Genomic DNA, 22,457 nt, shown 5'->3' with positions numbered 1-22,457 from the left:
CTTATGATACATATTTAATATTAATACTATAAAAGCTTTACAGACATATTTATACGCTTAAGTAAAATTGAATAATAAAACCATGCAGTAGATTCAATGACATTTTTTATACAAATATCAATAAATATAACATGCATATTTTTAATGTTAAAATAAATAACACAATTAATCATCATTAATATATACTATCATTGTTCTGATGTAAATGCATATAAATAATAATCAATATTAAATCATAATTATATTGATTTTATTTTTATTTTTTATTTTTTTGCTTATGAATATGATTATGAAGTAATAAATTATGGTTCTCCACCATGCTTCCTCAAGAGGAACTGGAGTCATGGCCTATTAATTTATTATGAATTAAAACAAAATTGCCAGAGATTACCATAGCTGGATGATTTTTTTCAACACAGGCTTCATGTGTTGTTTTTATTATGTAAGTATTATGTCTGTCATCTTTTTCATTTATTGTGTTATCAAATACAGATTGCAAATTGTTCGATCAAAGAAAAAATTATGGCTTAATAAACTAATTACAATAATTTTTTTTTTTTATAGGTATTTTAAGAATATTTTATCAATTTTTGCTGTAAAACATCATATTTCAAATGTTTTAACAGAATATAAAACTTTTATAATACATAACATTTATATTGAATATAAATCTAGTTATTATATAGCAAAGAAAAAATAATTTTTCAGAGAAGACCCCAATATTTCAATATTTTGGGTAGGCATTGAGCCTTCCACTTACTCTAAATTCAGTACTGTGCATTTACGTAAACTAAATAACCTAAACTAAAATTTTACTAGTATTAAGTAGTATATAACAATGTTCACCATATTCAACATTCACACTGCTATTTTTTTAGATCCCCTCAAAAATATTCATATTATAATAATTTAGACTATAGTCTATAATACTATAATAATATAATATTATACCTCAAACTTTAAAGAGTTATTAAAATAATATAATAGGTATATTATTAAAAATCTTTTTTCAATGCTTCAGTTTTAAATATAAACAATTTTAAAATAAGTGTATTATACAAGTAAAATTAAAACTAAAATAAAAACAGTTAAGTAGTTTTCATTATAAAATATTTAGTTATAAAGTTTAATCAACTCTCTACTAGACACCCAGTTAAGGCCGGATTTACGCTTAGGCCAACAATTTTGTAAGAAATGAAAAAAAAAAAATTATATAAATATTTACTACATTTTTTTTTCTTGGGGTAGGAGTGGCATATTTAAAAAGGCCTAGGACGGCACCTGTTCTAAATCCAGCACTGCACCAAGTTTACTTATTTTGAAACTTTCAAACGCTACATATATTACTTAAAGTATCACCAAACATAATAAAACATAATAGTTAAAAAAACACATCCTATTAGCAAAACAAACCCTATAGTAGATATTACTTCAATCAAGAATTTTTAGCTGGAAATCATTGCATTTATCACGTACAAATATTTAAATAATATAAAATTTATTCTAACTCAAAGTTTAAAACTACCATCTATATACACAGTACATACACTTAATGATAACCCAATAATTAATTTATCCATTAAAATCCCTTACCTTCATTTGATACATCAATTCGTCTAAACTGTTTATCTACTTCCAATAAATATTTAAATTCATCATTGATAGGCTCTTCAACACAATCTTCATCCTTGATATTAACACCCTCTAATGGGCCAAACTGGGTATGTTTTTGAATTGTTTTCCTTGCAAATACTCCAAACTCTTAAAAAAAAACAATAATTATAATTATATGTTTAATTTAGGTGCGCAATAGTGTTAAGTCTTTTGTGATATAGAGTATAGCGGCACTCACTATTATTTAAATTTTCTTGAGTTTTAATTTTCATAATTCTTAAATGTGTAGCAGGTAATGATGCCCTAGCTCTAGTTTGTACAGCTAGATCAATGATACTATTAACTCGATGAATTGGACAATTTGATTCATTTTGATATAGCTTATTACAATCTTCACACCCTGAACAAAATTATAAAAATTTATAGTAAAAACACTATTAAAATTAGATGAAACATCATAATTTGTCATTAACTTAAAATTAGTTTATAGACAATATAGTACTATATTAATATATATATTTAACTATATTTTTTGTAATATTAAATCAACAATAATATTATATTGAATATAACATCAATATTTTATAAATACTATTTACAAAACATTTTTGTACTCTGTGTGATTATACTGCTACAAATAAATATAGATTTACATTATCCATACAATAAAATTTTAATACTAAAATTTAAAATTGATTTTATAAAATATGTAACAGACATCTTATCAGTAACCATTACAATCAATGTGGTATCTATACTTCATTTTGCATACAAAATACAATTATTTGAATGCATTTCTATTAGTGATGAACGGAAACCTATTTTTTAAAGAACATCAATAAATTTAATAATGTTACAACATTGATTGTTCTTTACATTTTCCCTTTATTGTAATAGTCAGTATTAACATAATACAAGGTCCGGCAAAAAAACCTACCATATTTAGAGATTGTGCTATGTGAGTTGTGGTGATGGTACAACTATAAAAGGGGTATCGATGGACAGTGGTGTACGTGCCATTTTTAGTAGGCACAATGGCATGGACCAGTGAACATCGCACATTTGTCATAGGGGAGTATATTCGTAAAGGTAGTTCTGCAATTTCTACTCAGCGAGCATTTTGCATTCGGTTCCACTTGACCAACATGATTCTGTTCTGGATAGAAAAACAATGCTCGTTTGAATCCATTGCTCTAAAGTTGAACACCCAAACCAGGTTTAAGTTAGACTAAGTTAGATTAGCCAAGTTAGAAATGGATGCAAAATGCTCGCTGAGTAGAAATCGCAGAACCACCATTACGAATATACTCCTCTACGACAAATGCTAGATGTTTACCAGACCACATCATTGCATCTACTAAAAATGGCTCGTACATCGCTATCCATCGATACCCCGTCCATAGTTGTACCATCACCACGACCTACACAGCGCAATCTTTAAACATGGGAGGTTTTTTTTGTCGGACACTGTATTAAAATACACACATTCAACTAAAACTAAACTAATTAAAAAGAAATAATAAATTCAGGCTAAATTAAAACAGACAGAACTCATTAATTTGCAACCTTATACAAATGTTGGACATCTCAGTTCTGAGTAAGTACTTAATTTACTAAATTTACTAAAACCGAGCAATACTTAATAGACTACCGCTTTGGAGAGAAAATCTATAAATAGAAAATAAAAGAGGTTAATCCAACATATTAAATAACTTTTTACCCATAACCTTCAAAAGACCAAAAAGAAACACTATGAAGGCTTAAAGTTACCAACAATACTGTCAAATGGATAAAAACACTTGGCATCCAGTCATAAAAGAATATTAATCACTAGGGCTAGGATTTATATGCATTTGCATGTTTTTTTCCTTAAGTCCAAATTTAATGGTTGTCAGATTTGTCCATGATTTGACTTGTTCTCGATTAAATAAAACCAATTTTTTTTTTGCATATTTTGAACATAATGCATATAATTGCATATTTATAGATTTTTGAGATTTCAATTTTTTTTAACTTAAATTTTCAAATTTTTATAATTTATTGTTAATTTTAAATGGCATTTTTTTCATAAAATCGATAGTTTTTGGTTTATCAATCGAATTATTGTAAATACAGAGTATAAACATTATCTATCTAAGATATCGATAATGATTTAACCTCCAGGACAAATCGCGTTATTTAAATATGCACCAATAACCTCATGTGATGTGGAAAGGAGTTTTAGTCAATATAAATCTATTAAATCTATTTTACGTTTAAATCGGCGGATGTTCGTATTTGAAAATTATTGAAACAATACATCATAGTAGCATGTAATAATAATATAATATAAACTAATATTTTAATGTAATAATAATAAATTTTGAATTATGATAAATAATAATACTCTAGAAATAATAAAAATTTGTTTTTGCATATTTTTGCATATTTTGGTAAATCAAATGCATATTTTATTATTTTTTATTACATATAAATCCTAGCCCTATTAATCACTATTACCACAAATAAGTTACCTATTAATATTTTAACATTTAATTAAATTTTAAATTGTTCTATCTAAATATATTACAATATATTATACCAATATAATTTTTCAATAATGCATGTTTCTTTATCAATAATAATAATAATAGTATAATATCACACTATTCTATTAATGCTTACAATATTCTATTAGAGATGGTGGTTTTGGATTAATTCTACTGATAAAATTAATACTTATATCTTCATCAATACGTTGTGGTTGTCTAACAAATTCTTCTGCTATCTTTTCAATTGTTTCTTTTGACATTCTTTGAAAACCTTTATAAAAAAAAATAAAAAATAAATTAATAAGTATTATTTATGTATTTAATTAAGAAATCTATCTTAGTATCTTATTTATAAATACCTGAACTATGTTGATGATGATCAACATCAAGTGAAACACTTTCAGACCCTTCTTCGATTCTATCTTTTAACTGATTACTATTGAGAGGAATTTGTGATTCATCAACAACTGCTATATCACAAGTGTCTATATCGTCCACTAACTCTTCATGATTGACTAATAACTCTACATTATGATGTGATTTTGGAGATGATAATAAACTTAAATCATCAATAGACACTATTTTCTGGGCAATATGATTATCTTGAACAGATCTAGACTGAGGTACTGTATAAAATTCATTTTCATCACTATTTAAAACATCATTTTCTTTCAATGTTACTTCAATATAACTACCACCATTTTCTGAAAAAAGAAAACGATTGTTGCCAGTCTCTAAAATCATATCTTGATTACTTCCCAGATTATTGACAAAATTATTAGTTTGTTTGGGAATAAATGATAACTGATCGATTTGTACTAAAGAATTATCGTGTGATAGATTATCCATTACTGAATGTCTATTAGACACTTGAGACATATTATTTGATTTAATGTGATATAGATCGTTTTGAAAATACTGTTCTGGCATTGATACCATAGTCTCCACTTCTGACATGCTGTTGTATTCTGGTAACATTACAGTTTGTGAGTGTTTGGTCATTCCGAAATCTGTAGCTTGATCATCTTAAAAATAAAATACAAATAAGTACAAAAACAAATTATAATATAATCAATTTAAATTTAAATCATAATATAATATAAATACTCAATTACCAAGAACTGTCATGGAATCCATATCATTATTGGTTAATACATCAAATGGACGACCATTAGTATCTGTTAATACAATATTATCATCTGTAAAGGTATCTTTAATGAAGTCAATATTTTTAAACTTCATACCACCAATCTAAAACAAGAAATTATATTATAATATATAGTAGGTTTTTATATATATAATTTAATAAGCACTATATAATAAAATAATAGCACTTTTTTTTCAATGTTTTAGATAGAAAAGTTATGTTACCAGAAAATGACCAGTGTTGTGTTTCATTCCAGAAGGGCCTGGTCTATTAATATCATCATCTTGATCAAAATCATCAGGACACCAATCAGTACTTGAACCTTGTTTTAAATCCATAGTTGAACAGTACTATAAAAATATACATTTTATTAATAAAATTATTACATACAATCATGTAGTCATAACTTTTTTTTTAAATATTAAATTCAAAATGGGTTTTAAATGTATAAACATGACTAGTAATAAACGAAAATTTCTAATAAGATGAATAACTTAGTAGCTTGATTAGAACATTTTTTATCCAAAAAGTTTATAAGACATATTATTTACAATTGTTTTTGTAACTTTCAGAGATTATAACACTAATATTTGTAAGTATAAAATTATTTAAATTGAAATTTCTAAAAATATATTTTTATCTACTACCCAAGCAATAATGCTCATTGTTTTAAATTATTAACAAAGTAAATGTAGATATAAATTTCAACATATTATAGCAAACAATTCGTTATGTTAAACAGAATAATGTTATTGAACAATTCACACTTCACCTTATTTTATTTTCAAAAAATACACTGAAAGTATAATAAATTATTAAACAAAAATAAAATTAATTTTAAAACATTTAAGTATAGATTGATTAATAAAATGCATTGGTAATGAATTATAAATTATAATTAAATACCTAAGCCAAATAAATTTTGTATGAAATATGTTATTAGCAATATTGTAAGTACCTACCTACATGAAAACATCTTATGCTAGCAATTACGTTTTATAGAGTTATCTAACTATACCAATTGAGGAAAGGATACAAACAAAATTAGTGCAATTAAAAAACATATTATATAAGATTTATCAGTGGCAACTAGCAAGTACTTTTTAAAGTGTACGCGAGTCATAGTTTTCTAAGCTTTAGGTATGCAATTTAAAATTAATAGTTACATTAATAAATAGTTTATAATTAATGTTAAGCTTTATAAATAACTAATAAGAATAGGTACTTACTTAATTGTATTTTATTTGTAAGGTTACACGAATGTTTATTCCATTTACAATAAATAATAATACAATACTGTCAACATTTTAACAGTTTATTATATTTACACATTTTCGAAATTACAAATGAAACATTTCAAAATTTTAATGATCTAGTAAGATCAATCTCAAAAAAAAGATTTACCAACATCATTTTAACGACCGAATTTTAATACTATCGTTTTGGGTTTTATCGATGAAAAAAAAATTATGATAAGACTATTCCGCTGATAAAGTGATAACATTTTATCTGCCAGCTGTTGTACAACTTGCCACATCTCAAATTTTATTTTTTATTTTTCCACTTCCTATGTTATTCGAAATTCAAATTTTAAATTTCAAGGCTTTGCTATTTTGTGTTAAATTTATTTATGTATGTATGTAAAGAATTCCCAAAAAAAAAACTAAAAGGTGGGCTTAATGGGTACCACTTTGCTGTACGCCTGTACCTACAGTTAGTGTTGAGTGGATCACTATAGTTTATAATGCATATTAAGTAAATTGAATAATATAACCAATATAAATATGTTAAATTTGATTCATCGATACATATTGTATTATTAAACACGTAAAACTATTTTGAACAAAGATGGTCTGTCAACCTCATATAATAATACTAAGCTAGTACTGGTCTAGTAGGTACTATTGGTACTAAGTAATAATTATACCTACATAAACATAGTAATATATTATTATGTCTACAGTGGCATAGCCAAAGGATTCAACCCCCCCCCCTCCTTGGTCTTAAAAAAAAATTGTTTTTACAATGTATATACATTTATAGTTTTGTTAATTGTTATACCTACATACGTTTAAAATGTATTATTCAATTAGCGTACAACTCGATACATTTTAACGCATTTACAACCGAGATAGTCGAAATGCACTTGAGTTGAAAAATGGTAATATGGTTGAACTGCACTCGGGTAAAAAGACAGGTAGTGATCGAACTGCATTTGGGCTCAAAAAAAGTATTTCCACAAAATGATCATGCATTTTGCATTCATGCACCAGGGGTTAAACATTTAGAAAACACTCATTTCCTTTCTCACTTACTGCAGGCTTAGGACTTAGGAGTTAGAACTGACAATGATTTTAATCATTGGCGTGGTTAGAACGCAATCTATGACATGTTTCCTTTATGTAGAATAATAAGATGTAGATTCCATTAATCGCAATCGTGGTATTGTAAAATACAAAATTTGCAACTGATTGCAAATCTAAAAAATAAACTGAAAAATGATGTTTTAACATAATTAAAAATAGATACTTATATTTTAGTGCAGAATACTAATACAAGATCTTTAACTACTCGGTACCAGAAAAAATAATTGATATTTATTATTAGTTTATAATTACAAAAAAATGATCGAAATGAAAAAAAAAATGTAAAAATGACAATAATTATATTTGACGATTAAAAATTAAAAAATATATTTATAATATTATATTTTAACATGATGTTTGTATAAAACTATCATTTTTAACCACGCCAATAATTAAAATCATTGTCAGTTCTAAGCCTGTAAACGGGAAAGGAAATGAGTATTTTCTAAAGGCTTCAAAAGTAATTGGTTTAGTTAATATATGATTTAATTTGATGCTCATAAATCAAATGTTTAATAAACGCGCTAAGAGTTATTGTTTAAGTATTAATATTGATCAAACAGAGCTAGTGGAATCATTATTCAAGCAGTTTTATAGAAACAGTTTGCAAAACAATATAAAATAATTAAAACATTTTAAAATCATTTATTAGTAAAAAAAGTTTCTAAATATTAACATAATAACATACCATATGAAATTATTCACTACTTAGTGAGAATGAGGTGATGTTCTTTTTGAATATTATGAATAAAACTTTTTTGGAAGCATCCATCAAAAAGAAAATTTTCTCAATAAAAAAAATAATAATCAGTTACGTGCATTTAAATGAGTAAAAATGTGTATAGCTCAAAAAATAGTATTATAAAAATTCGAATTAATATACTGGTAAAAACTTATAAGATAATTCCCGCACATAGTCTAACTGAGTAATTTTTTTTGCTTGCAATTCATACATTTTGTCATGTATAAATGTTTCTTTATCAGTCATTTTTTTTTGCTTTTTGTTCCCTGACTTTTTAATACAATATACGTATCACATTGCACGTTTTTTAAAATTTCAATAAAATTATATTTGTATTATATATAATCAGCCGACCAAAAATCGGAATATACCCGGGCCGCAATTTACACAGTATAATATAACTATGACCTTTTTTGCGGGATACAATTTACCAACTCCGGTTGTGAACGTCGATAATCAACATGGTCTTCGCCCCCACCCCATAAATATATTCTGGATCAGCACCTGACAAACAATGAGGCGACGTCTATCTTGCAGGCGGTCGTATCCCATTTCGTCGCAAAATTTTCAAAAATTTTTTTCTTAAAACATGGTTATGTATTTTTTTTTTTTTGAGCTAGCATTTTTTAAGCCAGGATAGGTGCTGGGAATAGCTAGCTTGCTATCCTTTCTTGAAAAACTATCCTCGTATATTCCGGACTTAAATGCTATAATACTATCTTAATTTTGAAGTTATCGATTGATAAATCCTCAAAAATTATATAAAAAAAATAGAATGAATAGTATGTCGACGCAGTGATAACTACAAAGTTAACAACACAGCCAGTGCCGTATATGTGTGCCTTGTTCTTATTGTAGTTAAAAAAAATCAAAGATCGTTAGTCACAATTTTTTTATAAGCGTTTATAGTTTGAATTTTTACGAAATATGTCAAAATCGCGAAAATTTGCAAGTAATTTTGAAGTTAAAAAATCATAAAATTTTTTATCTAAGGTCAGGTAAAAATTCAACAGTAAGTTTGCCATAAGTTTTCCTTCAAGTAGCTATATAGAGAAAACTCTAAGCATTATTATAGGAAAAATTTTGTGTAACGATAACTATTTATCTTCAAACGAATTTAAATTTGTTATAATTCAAAAAGTATAAGTTGTATAGGTACTTGAAAATTTCACCAATTTTTTAGATTGGAATTTTCTTTACATAATTTAATTTTCAAAATATTTCACTTATTTTAATGCTATTTATAGGCATTTGAAATATTTGTTTTTGTTTAGTTTTTTTTTATATATATAAATATCGTTAAAAAATTTTTGGTTGAGTTCAAAAATTATAAGAATAAATAAGCACAATTTTTTTTATTAATATTTGAAGTTCAAATATTGATAAATATTCGACAAAATCATGAATACTTGCAAATTATTTTGTAGGTATAATTCATAAAAAATTTTGTATAAGTGGCTAAGAGTTGAAAATAGAATACAAGATTTTCATAAGTTTGACTAACTATAATTATAAAAGAACTTAAACTTTGGTGTATTCAGATTTCAGGCCATTAAAACATAAACCATCTTTTATACCAACCCCTGTAAATTATATTCTAGGCTGACAAATCATCTCCGTTCAGAATTGTTTTTCATATACAATGCTACTTATCATTAGATTCAAATTTAATATATAAATTATTATAGTGACCATACACATACAGCAGAGCGTTACTCACTTGACTACACTTTTTATTTATTTATTTAAAATACGAAATAATAATAATTTAAATTTAAAAATAATAATTATATTGTACTGTATACGTAATGATTAAAAGAAAAGTTACGATTTTTAAGATAAAATTATTTAAATATTTAAGATGTTTAATAATATACTACGACCACACTTATAGATAGTTTAATTTATTGGTATATATATAACTATATAGTATATTATATTAGATACCTACACTAAATTTAAATTTACTTATTTATTTCTATAGATTTATAAAGAAATTGGAACTTCATTTTAAGACAGGAAGGAGATTTTGTCACTCAAAATGAAAGAATTATTTAATTAAACACAACGAATAATTTTAATTAGTTTAAAAAAAATTATTAATTATATAACTATAAGTTCGATGGAATAGAACTGCGAAAAAATAAATTCGGCGAAATGGTACCGCGGCGAAATGAAACGACGGCAAAATGGGAGCTGACCTTGCAGGCGACACCATCCAGACAACAGGTACTTTTTCCGAAACCATGGTAGAGCACTTCATAACCACGAGTGGAGGCATCGTTACTACCAGTTACGCCAACACTGCCCAATTGAATATCTCTATATGTTGTATGTACTATATAGGGTAGAGATTGCATAGGGATGGAACACGTCATTTGTTTGTTAGACGCTATAGGCAGTATATAAATGATAATACCATACAGTACCTATGTAAAATAACGATGATAATTATACGTCTGTAATTCTAAAATTTGAAATTTGAATGCGAATCGCGAGTGTAATAGTTGTGCGGATTAAAATGGAAAATAACCCGCAGAAATTTTGAAAGAAAAAGAACGAGAAAAAACCGATGAAGAAAATGAACCGAAAACCCCGTTACGATTGGGACTGGAACATCAATCTGAGTAATATGTCACAGTGGCCTCGTAGGAGAACCGAAGAGGTAGATGGAAACTACTCGGATGATGTGTTTTATTACCCGTGGTATAGACGCAATTGGGCTGCAGAAACACCCGCGATAATCCCATCTTGCACCCCATTTGAACCATCTTGTTCGTCGGAATTCAATTTCCAGGAAGAAGGTCGTGGCAAAGTTGAAACGTGTTCGGATACGTCACCGTCCGAAGAGAATATGCAAGTCTCCAACTCTGACAGCACACACTCTAGCGACATGTCAGACAATGGATCAATGAATTTAAACGATGAGGAGAATAATAATTGTTCTACCTCTATCGACGCGACTGTGCCATCGAAGTCTGCCGAACAGCATAACCGCGCCAGACCAAACGCCGGTTCAAAAGCCAGTGGTCTTCCTACTTTGTGTAATTAAGATTAGGAGCCGACGTTTGGATGGATAAACAAAACAGGACGAGAAGACGGATACATCATACATTATTATAGACATTCCACGATTTATGAAAAGCGGTAAGTCCGCGTCGGCATCGGTCGCCTAAATATTCAGAAAATGTATTCATCCATCAAATCATAATATTATTATATCGCATTAACTATTATCATTTAATACTCTCATTATACTTACCATTGTTTCACCAAGATTGATGTAAAAAATAAAAAGTACCTGATTTAACACAAATGAAGTTTAACGTTTTTTTTTATTATAAATTACTTATTCAGCTAACATTTTACCATTTGTTGATGTAAAATGTTAAAACATTTAATATTGATATTATACGTACACAACGTATCTATATTATTATTATTATATTAAAAACACACAAAAACAATGCATAAATGTTTAAAAACCTCTAAAAAAGCTCTTAAGAAAAATGACCAAACAAATCTACTTAAAATAAGTGAAAAAAATGTAACTAACAAAAAAATTATTAATACAATTATAATATAATAATAATGTATAGATAAATGGTAAATTTTATCGATACGCAATAAATTTAATCACAACAAAATTCCCGCAAGCATAATATTTTTTTGAATATCATACAAATTTTCTTCAAAATCTAAAATTTGAAAATAATGTACTCCACAGTCCACATTGTACAAAACTACAAAAAATGACCTAATACATGAAAAAAATAAAATAAAATAATAAAAATGTAAAAAAAATGCATTTATAGCTAAAAATACAAAATAAAATTAGTAGGTATATATTGTATCAAGAAAACATGAAACAAATCAGTGCAATTAAACAATATCAGGTTAACCCTTAATGTTTTTAGAATATATTCTAGTAATATCTACATTTTAAAAAATAATAATAAACAATCGTATAAAATATGCGTACGTTGCACATTGTACTGATCTACATACTTACATCGATTGGAAGTTAGAACAATTATTCGCTTCTTACTCGAAAACATTACATTACATTTAGGTACAACAAATACAGTACCTATTACCTATACCGTGGAGGTACTCAATGGTGTTCAAGGGAAGATAAAAGAAACGCATCCATATGCGATTTATACGCATTACATGGCACATCGACTCAACTTAGTTGTAGTATATTTTCGCAAAAATATAAAGATACAATAAAGTTTGTACTGATGTAAAATTTCTATTATTTGTTATTTATCTTTATTCAATAATTTTAAGAGCGCAAGCAATGTATTCAATATCTCAGAGGCTGTATGTTATATTCACTTTTCCCGTTCATTTAACAACTTACAACTATCATATAGTCATGAAAATCTTGATTTGAAGAAAGGAAACATTTTAAGGATCTGTGATACTCGGTGGGTTTGCGGCTACAAAAATTGTGAAGCCATGTTGAGAAACTACACTGCTATTGTGACATTTTTAAAGTCTGAAATAGATAAACAAGCAGATAAAGATGTTACTCAAGTAATAGGTAAAAAATAAACAATAAATGTCAAAAATATTTTTAATGTGTATTTTTATTATGCAATGGTGTTGCAGGAATTTTAAGTTCAATTGAAAAATGTGATTTTATAAAAGTTATTACTACTCTTAAAGAAGTGTTGTCCATAATAAATGTGTTAAGCAATTCACTACAGAATAAAACATCTAGAGGTACTCTTGGTTTCTCTAAAAATGTGATACTTGGTGTAATTAAAACATTGGAAAGCTTAAGATGTGAAGATGAATTAAAAAAAATATGAGAACAAGTAAAAATGTTAACTGAAGAAAATGGCATATTTTGGCATTATATTATTGGCATATATAGACAACTCCATTAACCGGTGAATAAATTTTGTATAATTTGATAACAAATTAATTGTATAACAGTAGGTATGTTTTATGTTTTTTCTAACCTAAATGGTACATAATAATTACAGGATCAAAGCGTCGCAGAAGAGAGTAAAATAAGCTTCATGACTACCTATGTGTTAATAAGTACAACTGGTGAAGAAAATGATTCGTGTTCATCATTTGCAAATGAAGTAGAAAGTTATTGGAAAACGTCAACATATTATGTTATTATTGATCGCGTGATTTCAAATCTTAAGTACTTATAGATTTTTTGATGAAAGTTTAGCTAGCTCAATTGATTTATTTTGTCAATGAAATAAATCGATTCAATGAAGTTTATTGATCATTATAATTTATAAGGTAATATGGTGATATAGTATATGTATTAATTAATAAATAAATAAATTGTTTAAGAGATTTTCATAATAGTATAAAACCACAGAATAGAACATAATATTATTATCATTTACGAGTTAATAACAAAATCAAATATAGCAGCGCTATCTAGTGTCACAAGTATATTTAAAACATTCAAAATTATAACGCTAGAGAGCAATGCCATTATCGTATTTGATATTGTGTTGACCACTGTCTGTGATAAAACATAATAATATTGAATTTAATATCGTATAATATTATTGATATCGTACGTTCGAACTCCGAACTCGGAACTACCAAGTAAGTTGTAGTCCACATAAATTAACAAATTATTAAAGACGAAAAGCCTCCCCTGTTTCGAAGAGAACAGCCTTAGACTCTAGTGGCTTTAACCTTATCGATTTTAAAAATAAATTCAAATAAAATTCAACTGAAATGAACTTTCTTACTTAATACTTACCTACTACCCATTACCCAATATGATTGATTCTCCGAGAGTAAAAATAAAACCATCAGTCAATCAATAACCAGTTGAATCATCCTATTAAATACCTGCAGTCGAAAACCAAGGTATGGGTACTAGATATCTAGGTATAAGGTAAGTAGGTAAATACCATTTTAGCATTTTGTGGTGTCCACACTCCACTGTATAGTCACTTGACTGGTGTGCCGCACTTGCGCATTGTGAATGTTCAAATTTTTTCTCCATCCGTCGACAAATCTTTATGACAATAATTGCAGCAAATTGGTAAAATTTAAAATTGATCCATTACCTGACCTGCGTATCGAACAATTCAAAATTCAAAATCAAAATTGATTGATCCATATCTCGAAGTTTTTTTTTACGAACCAAGTAACGTGAGTACAAAATTATTTTAAAATACCTAATATTATGTACTCTATAGTTTATACTAATAAGTGCGCACACAACAAACGCTATTGAAAAACCCACCGATAATGCACGTAAAACTGACCTTTGATATTATAAACCTAAGGCATTCTAATTAATACTTAATTTAAATTATCATAAAAATAATAAAACTACACGAATTAAAATATCTATAAGACTATAAACTGACTAGCATACCTCTTACCTATAAACAAAATATTAAAAATAAATAATATCGTGCGTTCCAATTGACGTAGACTGAGATAACATCGAAATAATTGGACTGAAGTCAAATCTTCTTCACAAATTTACAATCAATAATTATAAAAAAGTTTAAAAAAAATCTTAAAAATTTAAACAAGTGGGTAATAGGCAAAAAAATAAATTTATATTTTTTTTTTGTATACGATAAATGGTTGACAAAATGCTTTGATTTTCAACTTTGAAGATAATTTTGGATAGCAAATTGTAAAAAGTTTGTACTTTAAAGAGGTCAAAGTTAAGAATTTCTAGTATTTTTGAAATAATCGGAAAAACAAACTATAAATTAAGGTAAAATGGAAATTGTTAAGCTAAATCAGTTAACTTGGTCTACCTATATTAATAACTAACACGATTGATTAATTTATTATTATAACGAATAATCACAAAAAATTTTCACGGCACTTTCACCAAATGTTTAAACTTTAAATAAATATTTTAAATTTTTCTTAGTTTTTTTTTTATATAATTGTCGATAACTTTTTTAATAGGTAAAAATGCCGCATTATTTTTCTAGAAACCAATTCATATAGTATAGTAATCAATTTATTGTTTTCATTTATAATACATAACTATTTAATACATAATTAAGTTCAACTTAAATGGTGTATTTAATAATTATTTTTAATTTAATTTCGATAGGTTTTAATTTAATTTTTAATCAATTAATATATTTATATTTTATGATTTGATAGGTAATTAATCAGTAATAATATTATTTAGATTACTTGAATTGAAGTTTTAATACAATTTAATATATCATATGTATAAGAGTAATATAATATAGAATAGTATTTTATTTTATGCTCAACCATATAAAAACTAAAAAAGTTTAATTTATTATAATATAATAACATCATTACCTAAGTAAGTATAAATTACTTAATTTATAGGTCTAATAGAAAATATTATTGTTTATTAATGATTATCCATTTAAGCTGATAGTGCGACTTTCTCTTTACTAATTACTTTAACCTAGGTTATATTTTAAACATCAAAAATAAATGTACGTAAAATATAATATCTTTATTCTAGTATCTTAAATGTGATTTTATAACGATAAAATATTTATTGAGACATACTCATTTTTCAACTATAAATGAAATGTAGGAATGGATAATTACATTATTTAAATATTGTATAATATCTAATACCACACCCATATTGTAACGATTAGCTGCGAATGACTTTTAAAAATGTAATATTTTACTTTTTTCTATTTGTGCTTAATAATGCTGATTTTACAAATAGTTAAAAGTTTAATAAAATTTTACTTAAACCTAATTTATATATTATATGAATACACTTATTATAAAAAGAATACATCATTATTTTTTCAGCTTATAAAATATATATTTACGTAATGATGCATTGATGTCCTATGTTTATTATTATTCGTATTTCACAGTACCTATATCACTTGAACTATATCTGTATTATTATAATTACTATTTCATATTATACCTATAATAGTTGTACATAATTATTCTTAAATAAAGTATTATTTTTACATTAATTATCCAAATTGAAACATTAACTCCGTTATTATATTTATATATAATATATAAATACTAGTAACATGTAATATTACTATATATTGGGTACTTATTATAAAATATACATTATACACTATACAGTGTCATATATTTTATAGTATTAAGAAAAATATTATTTCATATTATAATATTATATACCTACATTCGAAAACCAATTTTTGAAGACACCAATATAATAATCACTAACAACGATCTACTTTACTAGGTATCCTTTAAAAGGACGCAACACCCGCATGTGTTGTCTCAGTCTTACAAGTGCATAACACGGCAAGTTTACGCTCAGTAGATCACTTTTTACTCCGTTAGTTTAAAAATTAGAGTGAATCGATTTATTATTAAACTTTATAGTTAGAACATTATCTGTGTTTATATGTTGGTTTTTCAAGATTATTCAGCTTTTATGTGAGTTATGAGAATTTTTAATTTACGCTAGATCATACACGCATAACTTGCTAAAAAATTGAAGTATCGTAAAAAACCAACACACAAACACAGATAATGTTCTTATTATCAAGTTTCATAATAAGTTGATTCACTCTAATTTTTAAATTAACGGAAGTAAACGTGATCTGCTGAACATAAATTTGTTGTATTACGCACTTGTAAGACGGAGACAACATAATATTATGCGAGTGTTGCGTCCTCTTAAGAAATGTTTTATATTTTTACGATACAAATTTGAAATTTCTTTTTTAAAGTAAATATCTTTATGATAATATTGTAATACAAATATAAGTTTAAGATTATTTAAAATTATACAGCAGATAACTTACTTAAAGTATTATTGCATTAAAAAAAAATATTTTTATCATTTATATCCACAGTGTTTTATTTATATTCTATTTATGCGAGAACTGGTTAGTTTTAACTAGTTGACCTTCACAACAATTGCTTAAGGTTCCAACCAAAAATATTACCTTACCTTAAGGCTTAGGTAGGATATTACTTATATGGAGTTTTAAATATAAGCAGTAAGCATATAAATAACTTAATTTATTATTAAGATTTAAGAAATAAATATAATTACATAAACACATGTATATACATCATATACATATAATTTTAAATTTTAATATACTATAGGTATATTTATACAAGGTGATTTACTAAACATCTTCACTATAATTTGTTATAAGATAGATAATGAAATTTTTGTTCACCCAAATTCTTGAAAACAAAATTGTTGACAAAATAACTATGTAGGTACTTACACAAATTACCTACCTTCGTTTTCCTTAATAAAGACATACAATAAGATTAAATATACATTCAAATTTAAAAGTAGGTAGCCATAGTGATATTATTAAATAGAATAACTAAATAGTATTTATGTTTTTATATATTTCACGATTTCACATAACATACATTTTGAGCAATACATTAAACTTAAGTTACAATATAGGAACTTATACAAAATTATCACTAAAATGTGTTTTTCAAATTACAAAATACCTACTAAAGGTTTTTAAAAACAATTTAGCTATAAAAAAATTAATATAATATATTGTATACAATATTTGTAATATAAGTTTTTCTATACATTTAACAGTGTCTACTGTCTACCCTGCATAGGTAAAATAAATACAAATTATAAACACTATAAAAATATATAACAATAAATAATATAATACACATGGTTGATGGTATTTACGTTTTGCATAAGACTTGAATTTTATACGTACTTTTATAAAATTATTAATTCGTAGGTCATGAAGCAAAGAATATATTTATCCAAGTATAATCAGTTACTTATTAAAATATATTTGTACTTTCACCGTTCATTAATTAAATATCTATAACTATTATTTATTATTCTATAGGTATATAATTGTATGAATGTAAATTAATAATATTATATTTTATTTGCATTAATCAACAAATGTTTAATGACTTTTTGATTTTCTTCAACGACTGCTCTTAAATCTCTTACTTCTTTTAATATTTCTTGTATTTTAAAAATGTCATTGTTATCACAGTTATCTTGTTTTTTTCGTTTAATTAAAATTCGAGTAGCCTCTATAATATCTCTAGGCAATGTTTGCTGTTGATTCAATGGTTTAACTGTCATATGAGCTCGGTGCTTAGAAGGATAAACTAAAGCTCTACGTTTGACGCTTTTTGGCCAAAAGCTTCTCAACATGAACAGTTCAATATAGTATATAAGTTTAATCTGACATCTGACTTTAGACAAACCGGCAGTCTTTTTTAAGCCTTGTATATCATGTACAGCGATTCCTACAAGTAGATTCATAAGTATAATTGACACAAATATTAAAAGGGCTACATAAACAATATATGCACTAAATTTAGATATTATCGGCGATTCGTCGTGTACTTCTAACATTGATATATCCAATTCTCCCGCCATCATTACTAATACTTTTACAAAACCTATAACAGGATTATTGAACCATTTAGAAGAAGGGAACACGACGCAAAGGCTAACAGAGAAGCCTATTAATAAACATATATATGCCATGAGTAGTTTTGCAAATTCTTTTTGAACTTTAGTATACATGGCAACATAAGTATCAAACCAAGGCAGTTGACCTATTTTTATCATAAAATTCGTCCAAGCACAGAGTACGCAAAAAGCACCAATATGATTTTGCCAATAAGAGGTATATCCACTAATATGAAACGATATTAATGGCACGCTTATTAATACTAACCATTCACTCAAGTTACTTAAACTAAGAACATATTGATGAACATACATATACCCAGCCATTTCTGAAATTTTCAAGAATCCTTCTATAACGCTGATCAAATACAATACACATATAATTACATCCATTATTTGATAATTTTCTATTAAAAATTCACTGAGAGTGGAGTTGTTCTGGAAACATGACGAATTACTTTGATTAGGTAAATGGATTGCGTTGTAGCAATCATGACTAAGTACAGTCGTTACATAAATCGTATACAGAAGAATGAAAAATCCCAAACTTGCTAGTCGCATTAAATAATATTTTCGTATCTTTTTCCATTTCAAAAATAAAAAAGCTTGGCACAGTGGATGCTGTAATAGTTCATATTGGCCTTCTTCTTGAAAACATTTTAGTAAATCAATTTCACCAAAAGTATTAGAATTCAACAAATATTTGAATCGAAGTTGTATCTCCGGACCACGCTTAAACCCATCTGCCCAGTTAGATGTAACGGCACTGTCTAGCTGTTTGGCTACAGCTGGTACGCACGAAGGCACTTTTCTTACTATCATGTTAAGTGCCGATATACCTCCGTATGTTTGAATGCCTACGTTGCCACCCTTGGCTAACAATGACTCTACGCATTCCGGTACTTCGTTGATCGCCGCTATATGTAGAGGTGTAAAACCAAAGTGATCTTGTACGTTGATTTTTGCTTGGTAACTTAGTAACGTGTCTACAGCAAGACAAACATTCAACGTCTTAACAGATATAGCTGAGTGTAATGGTGTTCGGTCATCTATATCTCTGGCATTGACGTCAGCCCCCGCTTTTATCAGCAAATCAATGCAATCCACACTTTGAGCTTTTGCTGCCATATGAATAGGTACTTGAAGTTTCATATTTTTAGCATGTATATTAGCCTGGTGTTCGATTAACAATTTTACACATTCCACGTGTGCAGATTCGCAAGCTAAATGCAAAGCAGTACATTCAAGATAGTCTTTTTGATTAATTAACGTTTTATCTGAACTTAACAGCATGTACATACAATCTGAAAAACCTTGGTCAGCACAAATATGTATTGGTGCTAAACCCATAGAGTCCATCATATTAACGTCTACGTTGTATTTGAATAATAAAAGTTTAATACATCCTACAGCTCTGGATTTTACGGCGCTATGGAGAACAGTGGATTCAAGTCTACAGCCATGATCGATAAGTGTATTGAACGCGTCAACCGAATCTGTGAAGGTAGCGAAGTGTAGTGCAGTCATATCGTCAACACGACAATTAGGTTCGCATCCATTATTTAACAACCACTTCAAACAATTAACACAACCGTTCAATGCACTTATGTGTACAGCACCATAGCCTCTAAAGGGTAGTATATAATTAACATTAGCGCCAGCTTTAACTAAGACTTCCACAACATCACACTTATCGACAAAACATGCCCACAAAACTATTAAATTTTTCAGCTGCTGTGGACAACGATTTAATGTATCTAAATTTGCCATACCAGATTCAATATCATGAAGTAATTGAAAACCATTGGTGAATCCTTTTGCTGAATCCAACAGGCATTGTTTCACCATTTCCTTATAATTATTAACACTCAATTGATTGCTACTTTTGGACCCGTCTATAGTTGTTTCGGTAATACTGCGTTCGTCAGTTTCAATTAAATCTGTATCCGGTAGTTCAAAAGATATCGGCCTATCTCGATTCCGGTTTAATGCCTTTTCGTGAAAACTGAAATATCTTTTTCGCTTATTCGTTAAGTCCATTCCCATTTCTAAATATTCGCGCGTACATTCGTCTAAACTCAAATGCCGGGACAATTTTCTTGAACTCATGTTTTCCGATTTTACTCGCACAATTAATATAATAGCACATCGATGAATATTACGTTACAACCGAACTACACTAACTGATATACACACACTTAGCAGTTCGCATCTTCGTTGTCAATGACCAGTTTTTCTCCCGCTACCTTTTTACCGTAACTGGTGGGAGACGCGGATACACGGTAAATAGTGAAACAGTAGAAAAAATATTCCAGTCAGTTGGTGACTCATCTTAATTGAACATTGAACTACTAATCAGAATTCCCATCGTAACATTATGCGTAATGTATAATAAATATTACATACGATTTATATTATTACTGGACACTGGTATATAATAAATAATAATATTAAATTTTGAGTTGACAATTATTACAATTAAAACTAAATACCTAGGTAAAATTTTTCACTGACGTTATTATTAATTATTAATGGATAATTATTAATAACATTTTAACCTGAAGTAGATAGTAGGTAGGTATATAGTAATTTTAGTAGACTACCTACTGAAAATTTAGCCTTCAAAAATATTAAATAATTGCGATTTTAACAAAAAAAATCGTGCGGTTTTGTTTAAAAATAAACTACCTACGAGTTATTAAACCATAATATATTATACGTCTACATAGTACATATTATACAACTGTGAATCAAGCGTTCAAGTGTTAAGTGTATATATTATAGTATGTATATTATTGTACATACTTTTTAGGTACCTACTACCTACTGAAAATTCAGCCTTCAAAAATATTAAATAATTAGGAATATAACAAAAAACAATCGTGTGGTTTTATTTAAAAATAAACTACCTACGAGTTATTAAACCATAATATATTAATATACTTCTACATAGTACATATACAACTGTAGTAGAACGGAAAATTAAAAATAAATATTCGATTTTGACCTCATTGAAAATTTGTTATTTAATTCTTATTATTTTATTTCAAAAAACTAAATAAATAAAAACAATTATATTGTAGTATTTTACTGCCTTATTATTTAAAATAAATGTATTTAACAAAAAAGTAAAGTATTTCATTGTGCAATTTGGTGTTTGGATCGTTCTATTTTTAGCCATCAATGTTACACAAAAATAATAATAATAATATATATATATAATACCTATTTATAATATTATTATAAATTATTAAAAATAAAACAATGTATTACTTCAGCCCTCCTAAGCGAACGGGCGGGTGCACCTGTATCCTTTTATCCTTCTTAGTTATGCCACTGAGTATACAAATCAGTTAAATAATTTTTTTTTTTCAAAAACTAGGTTTAGGTTTTTTAAAACAAAAATGTATGTCTATAAAATCTTTGAAATTCGCCAAGTATAAAAATTGATAATATTTATATATATTGTTTTAATATAAAAATATACAAGAACTTATTAAGTACCTAAGTACTGACAATATTTAAGAATACAATAAAAAAATGTTTTAGTAAAATTACAAAATCTATATATCTTTATTATAATAGGTACTCTGTAGAGTACTTACTACCTCTCAGTACCTCATATTCATAGTTTTTATATTTATTACTTTATTAGGTA

General features: G+C 26.9%; 3 protein-coding genes across 3 annotated transcripts in view; 1 reads left to right on the top strand and 2 right to left on the bottom strand.

Moving 5' to 3' along the window:
• The window catches only part of LOC114130335 (PR domain zinc finger protein 10-like), a 51,832-nt gene extending 45,093 nt beyond the window's left edge, over window positions 1–6,739 (bottom strand). The window contains exons 1-7 of the mRNA XM_027995292.2: window positions 6,522–6,739; window positions 5,517–5,642; window positions 5,261–5,396; window positions 4,505–5,170; window positions 4,279–4,416; window positions 1,853–2,014; window positions 1,594–1,761 (exon numbers count right to left, since the gene is read on the bottom strand). Coding sequence (XP_027851093.2) covers window positions 1,594–1,761; window positions 1,853–2,014; window positions 4,279–4,416; window positions 4,505–5,170; window positions 5,261–5,396; window positions 5,517–5,630 — 1,384 coding nt within the window. The 5' untranslated portion in view covers window positions 5,631–5,642; window positions 6,522–6,739. The remainder of the gene's footprint in view (window positions 1–1,593; window positions 1,762–1,852; window positions 2,015–4,278; window positions 4,417–4,504; window positions 5,171–5,260; window positions 5,397–5,516; window positions 5,643–6,521) is intronic.
• A 3,497-nt stretch (window positions 6,740–10,236) lies between these two features.
• Window positions 10,237–11,716, top strand: LOC126549559 (uncharacterized). Its single transcript, XM_050199064.1, has 2 exons — window positions 10,237–10,310; window positions 10,385–11,716. The coding sequence occupies exon 2, from the start codon at window positions 10,973–10,975 to the stop codon at window positions 11,450–11,452; it is 480 nt and encodes a 159-aa protein (XP_050055021.1). The 5' UTR covers window positions 10,237–10,310; window positions 10,385–10,972; the 3' UTR covers window positions 11,453–11,716.
• A 5,743-nt stretch (window positions 11,717–17,459) lies between these two features.
• Window positions 17,460–21,003, bottom strand: LOC114130348 (transient receptor potential channel pyrexia). Its single transcript, XM_027995309.2, has one exon. The coding sequence runs from the start codon at window positions 20,906–20,908 to the stop codon at window positions 18,248–18,250; it is 2,661 nt and encodes an 886-aa protein (XP_027851110.2). The 5' UTR covers window positions 20,909–21,003; the 3' UTR covers window positions 17,460–18,247.
• Window positions 21,004–22,457: the final 1,454 nt, after the last annotated feature.

The sequence above is a fragment of the Aphis gossypii genome, chromosome 2 (assembly GCF_020184175.1).
Source record: "Aphis gossypii isolate Hap1 chromosome 2, ASM2018417v2, whole genome shotgun sequence".
NCBI classification, from domain to species: Eukaryota; Metazoa; Arthropoda; class Insecta; order Hemiptera; family Aphididae; genus Aphis; species Aphis gossypii.
Note: the sequence above shows the minus strand (reverse complement) of the source record. Positions and strands in the feature narration are given on the sequence as shown.

What these genes read in the sequence shown, in the direction of transcription:
- LOC126549559 (XM_050199064.1), top strand. Translation starts at nt 10,973, where the DNA reads ATGAAGAAAATGAACCGAAAACCCCGTTACGATTGGGACTGGAACATC.
- LOC114130348 (XM_027995309.2), bottom strand. Translation starts at nt 20,908, where the DNA reads ATGAGTTCAAGAAAATTGTCCCGGCATTTGAGTTTAGACGAATGTACG.